We start from the raw sequence: 10,546 nt of genomic DNA, 5'->3' as shown, positions 1-10,546 counted from the left end.
CAGATCAGCATAATTGAAGATCCCCTTGCCCTAGGCAGTCTTATTTATAGATGGAGCTCATTGGCATCCGTTGAGAGTTTGTTAGAGGAGAATCTCAACTAACCTCGAATCTCAACTATTTAACTGGCAACCCTAATGGTTAAGACCGTTGAGTAGTGGGCTAAGTTGCAATGGCCTTATGTTAGGCGATTCTTGACTATCCATGGAGTGTTAAACCAAGTAGCAAGCTCTGGTAGGTCGGTTCTGACCATGTTAGTTAGGGCTTGATTCCGCCTAATTCGGGTGGTGGTATGGTGCCACCAAAACCGATATCTCTCTTCCTAAATGTAGCTTTTAGAAATGGGCATAATATAATCAAATGGATTTCTTCATTTATAGAAAGAACCGATCGAGTTTTATATAAAGATTGTAAGTCTATACCATGTGAGAGATCAATCCCCAACATAGATTGGTGGTTTAAAAGGGTATTAGGAAATGAAAGAAATGGACTCAATAATATAGGAAGCCAAGGGCTAAGTGGTGAAATTTACGTGGAAAGAAATAAATCACTTTGAAGGATAGAATGTTGAAAGAAGAGAAATAGAGTCTAGATGGAGAAATCATTACCATGTATGAAGAGATGGCTACCAATTAAGAAAATAGATCACAAAGATACTAGGAGAACCAAAGGAAAAAAAGACCATCCGATAAGAAAACTTGATAACGGAATAAGAAAGTTCAATTGAAGGTTGATACTAAAAGAGAGTGCTGCAGAAGACTCGGTAAATGTAGGAATGTGGATGAAAGTAATAAGGTGAGTAAGAAAAAGAGTTAAGAAAATTGTACAAAGAGTTAGATTGCAAGACTAAGAGAAAGAAAACTAAGAATTTATTCGGGTTAAATGCATCAAAATTGGTTCAGGAGGACAACATTAAAAAAGGATGGAGAAAATTTTTTGTTATTCTATTTAGTTGAAATCATATAGAAGATTTAGAATGACATACTAGCTTTATTGTGGATAAAAATATTAAAGTATACACAAAATTAAAATAACTAAGGTAAAGAAGGCTATGAATAAAGATGAAAATAAAAAAAAAAATGTAGTTGGACCTAATAGAATCTCTATTAAAGTTTGAAAGTATTTATGTGATGTAGGAGTAACTTAGTTAACTAATTATTTAGTAAGATTTTAAAGACCAAGAATATGCTAGATGAATGGAGAAATGATACTATAATATCTATTTATAAGAATAAAGGTCATATTAAAAATTATTCTAACTATCATGATATTAAACTCATAAGCTATGCTATGAAACTATGGAAAAGAGTGATTGAGCATTGATTCAGTATGACAAAAATGTCAGAGAACCAATTTGATTTAGTACTAAAGTTTGACTATATAATATATTTTCTTTTTTGGAGGTTAATGGAGAAATATAGAGAAAAGAGATAAATCCCCATATGGTTTTTATTGATTTAGAGAAAGCATATGATAGAGTTCTTAAAGAACTCTTATGATGGATGTTAAAAAAAATTCCATTAGAGATATTAATATGGCTAAGGATATGTAAGATGAAGCGGTTAGTAGTGAGAGAACTACCAATGGTAATACTAATGAGTTTCCAGTTGCAATAGGCTTGTCACAAGGATCTACTTTAAACCCTTACTTTTTTACACTAGCATATTTAGGATAATATTTTTTGACACATGTTATATCTTAGTCGGCAAAAATAAGGTCGGGGGTTAATAAGTTGGAACTATGGAAGAATATATGCTTTAATCTAATGATTTTCAATTAAGTAGGACCAAGAAATAGAGATGAAGATGGTGAGAAAATTGAGGATTATGAAATTTCTAAGAGTGACCTTTTTTGGTATTTAGGATCAATTATTCACAATCAACAAGAGATTAAAAACGATACTACCTATGTGATTAAAGCGGGTTGAATAAAATAGAAAATTGTATTTGGAATGTTATGTGATCGTAATATACCAACCAAGTTGAAGATAAATTTTTTTATAAAATAGCGATACAGCCAACTATATTTTATAATATAGAATATTGGGTAGTTAGAAAAAACATATATACAAGATGAGTGTTGCTGAAATGAACATATTGAAAAGAATATCCAGTAATACAAGAAAAGATAGAATAAGAATTGAAGTCATTCATAAAAAGATGGAGGTAGAACCACTTGAAGACAAATTAAGAGAAGGATGATTTAAAGACTTTTGACTTGTTCAGCGTAGGCCAAAGGATGCACTAGTGTGAAGAAGTGAAGGAGAGACTGATAGAGATAGAAAGAAAATCATATGGAAGGATATAGTAAGGAGAGACCTAATAGCTATCCATCTTTCAAACAATATGGTCCTAAAAGGAACAGAATTCATGGATCCAACCCTAGCTAGTTTGGAATTAAGATTTACTTGACTTGAGTTGCATTTTATCACACACTCTAATCAAAAATATTTTTATCATACTAATTCAACAATTCATCCTCTTTTATATATGTAGCCTAATTGTCATACTACGTACATTTGGTGTGCCATATATTCCATCATTATCGTAATCAGTTCTCATCACCTTATAGAAATAGGCTTAATAACAGGTGGCGTATCAATATTTTACTCTTTAATATCACATCATAATTTCCATTCTAACTTTTCATTAGATGTCTACCAAAAATAAAAGAGAAAACAGAAAAGAAGGAACAGCCTCCAAATCCAATAGTCATCATGAACATGAAAAGCCATGCACCTTGGGCATTACTAACAATCATGAAGGTTCTTAAATAAGACACCATCCGTTCTTCATCACACCTTCGTTCAAACCATCACTAGGTTGGAACTTCAGTTACAGGTAACACCTACATAGATGTGTCCATTATTTGAACCACTCCATCTCGAAGTATCGTCAATGCGTGTCACTAGAAAACTCTTCTAAGAAAGGGAGTACGGCTCTTGGCAAATAAAAACACAGCTTTTAAAGTTTCATCGTGCCATTAGATATAGCGTGTGTATTGTAGTTGAGGTGACAACCATATTTAGTTGTTACCACATCCCAATCAGACTTTTTCCAATGACAACGTTAAAATGTTGCGAACTACCTCCCAAGCCCTACATAGGACAAAGGAAAGTGGACAAATTGTTCGGCGCATGGCACATCGTACCAATTCAAACCAGATAGCATTCGATATAGATAGCGTGCTGATGCTCGATACGTCAAAAAAATTTTATATTATATCGTACTGATACTGTGCTAGTGTAGCACCGATATGGAATTTGATACCGACACAATAAATTTTGGTTCTATGTAAATTTGCAACATTGTATAAGCTATTTATTTTTCTATAAAAAAGAATCATAACCTTGTTCATGGAACTGAAACTATGGGCTTCAGCAGTGTTCATGCATGTTGTTGTTTTATACGTTGTCTGTCCATGGTGATGGCAGCGGCGGGGGTAGAAGATCCAAGGTGGACAGTAGCTTCTTCCTTCCTTGAATTGAGCAGTCATCAAATAAGTCTCTACTGTTTCTCACAGTGCACACTTATAAAGCATGAGGTTGCAAGGCCTAGAAGCCTGATGATGGGTTGAAGTCTGAGACAAACAAAAAAAGAGTAAAAAGGTTTGAAGTAGATTAAGGCTTGAAAGTTAGTTGCGTAACAATTTTCTCTCTACATAAATATCACTTCTTTGATCTAGAGTACTAGGTTTATAACATTTTATAAAGGTGGACGAAGAAGAAATGGCAGTAATTAAACTAGCAAGCAACATGATACATATGACATTTTGTCCTTTACAAAATTTAAAAGATATATCTTGTTGAATCCATTTTAAATATCTTATCAAAAATAAAAAGATGAATACATTTTAAATAAAAAAACAAATCTCCTGTTGAAATTTATGAGATATAAAATATGATAAAATATTTGTGGATTTTGATAGGAGGATTACTTATATAAAAGTTCTCCATCAGGCATGGGTCCACATTGTTGAAATGGAGAATGGACCAATTTAGAAAGACTTTTATGAATAATATGCCCTGCCGACAGTCCTTGTTTTTGTTCTTCTTGGTTTTTCTTATGAAGACTAAACTTTTAGTGAAGTTATGATGGCTGGGACCGTCCTCTTGAGAAGAGATGTTCAATGATTTCCAGAATTACTGCAAATGCGACATGTTAGGCATACATAACTCCATGAGTATGATAAGTATATTTTGGAGTCATCTTGGTCTTAGCATAACACATCTCTATCATTATCGAAATGTCTAGGTTGGTTAGAGTCTTTCTATCTAAATTTGAAGCTCAAATATATATCTTATTTACATGTATATATATACATATTATTTTGAATTAATGGTTCCATATCATCATTATAAAAAAAAAATAACAATATCTGAAGAAGGCATTGCTTTAAAAAAAATTGAAGAAGGCAAAGAACATTGTGGAGACCTTTCAATTTTAGTATAGGCGGAGCATGAAGTAGTGTTAGGCCGCCCTGCACAAAGAGCTAGTCTTTAACTATAGACTGCACACAACTTCCACTCAAGACATCCACACACACACACAAAATAAATAAATAAATTTATAACCAATTTGGTATAATTGCTGGTGAATCACAAACTCTACCCATTATGATATCAATGTTGCATTTATAACCTTCTCTTTTTTTTCAGATTAACAATAAAAAATTACTTATCGATATTTTAAAATTAGAAAAAATTATTACTGTTATCTAGGTCAACAACTTGTAAAGCAGTACCACCAAGATCAAATGTAGAAGCTCCTTCTTTGTGATCATAATTCCATATCTGAAGCAAACCTCATTCGACCAATACCGATACCATTTTAACTACATACAATTCAAGCATATCATCTGCGTCTAGAAGAATAAGTTGATACCGACTCCACTGCAAAGTATAGTATGAGGGATGGAGATTCCTGCCCTCCTTTATTGCAATGGGAGCCAATTTTTAAGCTAGAAATCTTTCCAATAACACAAAAACTACAAAGCCAAAGGATGAAGGAATTAGAAATATATAGTAAAGGCAATTGGACAGAAGTGATATTAAGAATCATGAGGTGGTCACGTCTGAGAATTCTGATCATCCATAGAGTTCATTATAAGTATTATTGTTTTCATGACCTGAGTATTTCATGAACTTTGAGCTTCTTTTCTTTCCTTCTTTTGTCCATTCTGAGGACATATCTCGCCTTTCCCGGCATTAAGTGCCCATTTCATAACGTGCAATGATTCATAAAACTTTCATAGTTCAATTTTATAGCTACAAGTGAATGAGAAGATTGCTTCACAAAACCATGAACGTATTAACTTGTTCAAAACCATTATTAACTTGCTTGACCTGCCGCTGGTGAGGCTTATGAATTGATTCTTGGTTTCAGCCTTGAGCATTCGACCATGGTAGAAAACTTTTGCTATTGGGTTCTTTGTTGGCTGGGAAAAGGAAGTTGTTAGGAGATTTTGAACATTTTGCTTTCCTCAAGTGTTGCTAAAAAAATTCTCAATAATATGAATCTCCTATCAGAGATTAAACAAAGAAATCATGAAAACATATAACAAGCAATCGCGAAGCTACAAAATGTCATAAACATCACCAAAATTTCAATGAGACGAGAAACAATATTATACATTTCTATAACCAAATCATGTAGATGATGTCGTCCTTTTTATTAGTAGCATACCTCCAAATTTTCCCATGTTTTTATTATCTAAATAAATTCTGTAGAAAATATTTTCCAAGCAAAATGAATTTTATGGAATATAAAATGAATGTAGGAACAAAATTTGAACATTATCAAAATGTTGCAACATTAAGATCTACCTTAGCCAAATGGAATGTACGCAGGAAAAAAGGTTTGGCCTCATGAACCATCCATGTGGCTACTATATATATATTTTAAACATCACATGAAGTTGAGATACTTTTAGGGTTAGCTGAATTCTTGATTGAAATCGATTCAACAATTTAATATATAGGGATGATGGCATTAGTGATAACATATAGTGGAATACAAAACATTAGAAAGGTTGTAGGCTGGTAGTAAATGACAAAGATTAAAACGAATATATTTATCCATGTGGCTTAGAGATATTTAGCCTTGGCGTTCCTATATCCCTACCGATCTGATCGAAAAATATTACCCACATTCACTCCGTCCCTTGGGACAAGAAATGCAACTTAACATGATCATTTTTACCAATTAGATGCATAGGGATCTACTTCTCGGGGATGGAGTGTACAAGTATTGATTTTTTAGCTACTTAAATATTCTAATGTACTAACATCATTCATCATTCCATCATGCTACACATAGCCTTCGGTGTCATTTGCACTCTCTATGGTTATGTAGTAAGTTGCTCCACCATAATTAGGCTAGTATATTCCTAACTCGTTTCACTACAGAGTAAATTATGCCATCCTACAAGATGAATAGTTTACTTAAACTGAACACTACTTAAAATGCTTTCTGTGTTCTAAAATAAAATCTCTTACTGAGTCAGATTATAGAGGGTCTATTGATTTTATTCCATCTTACTCTGGTTTCAACCATGAACCAAATGCAACCAATAGAAGCATCCCTTGAGTATTGAAACATTTATTCAGTAGAAAAAAAAAAAGGTGTTGGTCATTAGTGTGGACTTTGCTCTTTTCAACCAAAATCAAGTGAATGGTTTTATAATGCGTTTAAAAGCAAAGGACAAGCCAGAGACAAGCCAACCTCAAATTATAAGGGTAGCCTGTCCACCTATCTTTAAGCACCTGTTGATGAAGGACACTTAGATGTCATGTGATCCATACTTGCAGTCCTTTTGGGGGTAAACATGGGCCCAAGGAAGAAAGAGAGATTTGATCTATAAGTGGCTAGTCTTATTTTCTCCTCAACTATGTCTGCTGTTAGGGTTTTCTTAAGTGTTTAAAGAAGCTTGTTCTAATCTAGATACTTCGATCGAGTCATCCAAAGGTTTTTCGTCAATGAGGAAAAGGAAAAACTCATGTCCATTTAAAATTGTTTCATAATTTTTATACTGATAACTGTGATTTAGAAAGAAAAAAAAGTTGGATTAGGAGTTTTTGACAGAAGAAATTGGATTACAAGTTAAAAGGCTAAAATAAGATACGCTGTTCGAGCTGTAAATTAAATCATATATTGCTCCCGTCTCAAGTTGCAGATGCACAAAAAGTTCCCTTCTATTAATTAAAGAGTTTGATATAATCCTTGTACTCAATTTGGAAAAAACAATTGACATTGTCATGTTTGTCTTTCTGATTTTGCTATTGGATTTTCCATCAAAAAATTTCTGTTAGATTGCATAACTGGAACGGTCAATTGAAACAATCTCAGATATCAATTATTCACTTGATAGATTATAAGTTTTTGTATTTGAATATGGACTTCCTAGTGTTGGGTTCTTGAAGGCCTGCTACATCTTTGTACAGTTTGAACTCCTATAAATTTTTTTTGGCACAAAAAGAAAAAAAAAAAGGCAAAAAAAACTCCTAATACAACAAAGGCAACAAGACTAACATGAACACAAGCCCTTGTCCAAATCCTCCTGAATACGGCGATGATCAACTTGCCGGCCTCTAAGAACCCTAATGAATTGAAAATTGTGATTAACTATGAAAAGTATCAGAAAAAATATTTTTTTCATCATAATTATGCGTCTCAAATGGCATCATCCTTCATCAATTATAGAAATCCAACCAAGTAGGGCATTTAAAAGGAAACAAGCTTTGAAATGTCATTGAGAAAGGAGGTTGCTCGACCCCAACTAGAAGGGTAGATGAAAGCGATTAGGTGATTTTAATAATAACACATAAAAGCCTCTTTTCACTAAAATAAAAGATGGATGATCAGCACATCGCAATCATCTATGTAATTTTTCCTCTAAAGAAAAAATAAACATTTTATAAAGGTCATCCATGGCATGGCTGAACCTAATCATTAGGCTAATAGGCTGCCAATCTAAATTATGCAGTGCTAAAGCTTCATTCATGGCATTTATATTAATCTTAATAGAGAGGGATGATACTAAGTTTTGAGTCCACGACGTATCGAGCTTCTGTAGGCTCATAGGACTCGGATTCTTCACATGTGATCAGTGTCTTTCCAGTAACAGGGTATAGGAGCCCATCCATACTTCCTAAGAGTTATAAGAGGCTGAGGAGGGAGTGGCTCTCAAGGTGCAATAAAGAGAGGAGAGCTCTCTTAGACTCTACTAAGTCCAAGATGGGTAGGAAACCTTGTTGCTCTAAAGAAGATCTCAACAGAGGAGCCTGGACAGCAGAGGAGGACAGGATCCTTAAAGCCTACATCAAAGCCAATGGAGAAGGGAGATGGGGAAGCCTCCCCAAGAAAGCAGGTGCAATCAAACACACACTTCAACACTCTTCTCTTAACTAGAAAAGAATTGTTGAGCTGCTTGATACTCCAACAACAGTCTCAATTCTCACCCATGGTGTGTTTTCAGGCCTCAAGCGGTGCGGAAAGAGCTGCCGGCTCCGATGGCTGAACTACCTTAGGCCTGACATCAAAAGAGGGAACATAACAAGTGAAGAGGAGGATCTTATCATTAGACTCCACAGCCTCTTAGGAAACAAGTAGAACCTTTGTTACTGAATGGCTTCATGGTGATATAGTTGTGAATTGTGTCTTCACTTGTGTCCTTCAACAATTTCTCTTGCAGGTGGTCGCTGATCGCAGGGCGATTGCCAGGGCGAACAGACAATGAAATCAAGAACTATTGGAACACTTGTTTGAGGAAGAAGGTCCAAGGTCAGCACCAACCAAAAAGATGTGAGCCATCGGTCGATGAGGCACCGGTGGTGGTTCGAACGAAGGCGATTCGATGTGCTGAGATGTTCATCCCACCCCAGCAGCGCATTGCTCAAAACCAAGAGAAAAATGTCACTATGGAGCCGGCCATGACTGGAGAATTGGCTGCTGAGAAGGTACCAAACTCAAAATCTGATGAACACTCCTCTGTTGATCCTCGAGAAGACACTTGGTGGGATGTGTTGGTAGGGCTGGATACAAGCAATGCTTCCGCATCAGAAGCTCTGGACTTCGATTTTTTGCAACTATGGGGGAGTGAATCACCATGCAGCCACTATACCAGAAGAGAAGACTGTAAGGGGATGCTTGAAGATTGGATGAGTGATGCAACACTACCCTTTGAAATGGAGCTCACGTCACTGGCCAGTTTCCTTAACAGCGAAGAGGAATGGCTTGGAGGAGAGCTTTAGGATGAGAACCGAATAAGGTTAAGGTTTGGATGGATAAGGAGCTGTACTCCAAGTGAAAACGCTGATTCATGCACAGCTCTCACTATGTTGGGCTCTCTTGCAGCACCCAAATAAGATTCCCATAATTAAATCTACTTAGAAAGTAGTGTCTCCTTTCATGGTGTATCCATCACCTTTGTATTAATAAACGAGTATATTCCACGAATTCTCCTTTGTTTGTGCAGCTTCAGCACCTCCCATCTTTTGTATTGATGATATTATGACTTTTGAAGAGAAAAAGAATCATGAATTATGATTTGTTCTTTTCTTCTGGTGAAGCCATTGAGACTATTTAAACTACTCATCAAGGGAGCCGCAGCCATCTCAAACTGAACCCATGCAGCAAGGAAAAGAGAGGTGCTGTGCTCACCTAAGCAAACACCGCATTTATTTCGATAAATCGACTAGACCCAATGCGTGTGAAACCAAATAACTTTGAGTTCACCAAAATCTAAGCAGTATCTACAAAGAGTTTGAGAGTCCTGATAGGGGTCCGGCAAAAATTAAATGCATGCATGAACATGTTTTAAATGATTATAGTTCTTGTAGGGTGTAAAAAGAACACTTTACACTCGATGCCAAATTCAATGGTGGAAATTGCAAAAAAAATGAAAATTTGAGCCATTGAATATGATACATAAGGTTTATAATGATTATAGACAAGACCAGTTTGTTTCCAATACCCTTTGACTCACTGAATTATCTCAAGTTAATACTTCTAGCGGCATTGCTATGTGTTTAATTTTTTGATGATTTGATGCACAAGCAAGTGATCTAAAAAACTAACGATTTTTTTTTAAATTTGTAGGTATTTTAGATATTATACATCATAATTTATGATTAACATTTTCATTTACAACTCCTATAATTAATTTGGTAGCATGTGTAATGTTTTCTCTTTACACTATGTATTATAATCACATTTTAGTATGGTAGAATTGTGATGTACATACGACGAAAAAATAGCCATACGTCCATATCCAAATTAAAATACGGAAGAGTGTAGAATGAAAATGTAATGTGATATATGTGGTATAAAATGTATATAAACAAAAGATGGTATCTTTTGAAAACAACTGCATTGTCTTCTGCCGGTAAAACTATTAAGTCATGATGACTTGGAATACAGGCAAACAATCCTACAACGGAGCATAAGATCCTCTCTCTTCAACCTATGTGTGTTAGAAATCTATCTATAAATCTTGTTAGTAGCCTCGAGTCTCTAGTCAAGATTCATTTATCAACATATCTTTCAAATT

The 10,546-nt window shown here is 34.9% G+C and overlaps 1 protein-coding gene across 1 annotated transcript; it reads left to right on the top strand.

Annotated features, from left to right (window-relative positions):
* The first annotated feature begins 8,080 nt into the window (after positions 1 to 8,080).
* Positions 8,081 to 9,480, top strand: LOC103704899 (transcription factor MYB1). Its single transcript, XM_008788391.5, has 3 exons — positions 8,081 to 8,365; positions 8,474 to 8,603; positions 8,690 to 9,480. The coding sequence occupies exons 1-3, from the start codon at positions 8,233 to 8,235 to the stop codon at positions 9,246 to 9,248; spliced, it is 822 nt and encodes a 273-aa protein (XP_008786613.3). The 5' UTR covers positions 8,081 to 8,232; the 3' UTR covers positions 9,249 to 9,480.
* Positions 9,481 to 10,546: the final 1,066 nt, after the last annotated feature.

The sequence above is a fragment of the Phoenix dactylifera genome, chromosome 5, assembly GCF_051530095.1.
Source record: "Phoenix dactylifera cultivar Ajwa chromosome 5, Ajwa_hap1_PhDact_Kaust_v1.1, whole genome shotgun sequence".
Taxonomy (NCBI): domain Eukaryota; kingdom Viridiplantae; phylum Streptophyta; class Magnoliopsida; order Arecales; family Arecaceae; genus Phoenix; species Phoenix dactylifera.
The sequence above is the reverse complement of the archived record's forward strand: the minus strand, read 5'-3'. Positions and strand labels throughout refer to the sequence as shown.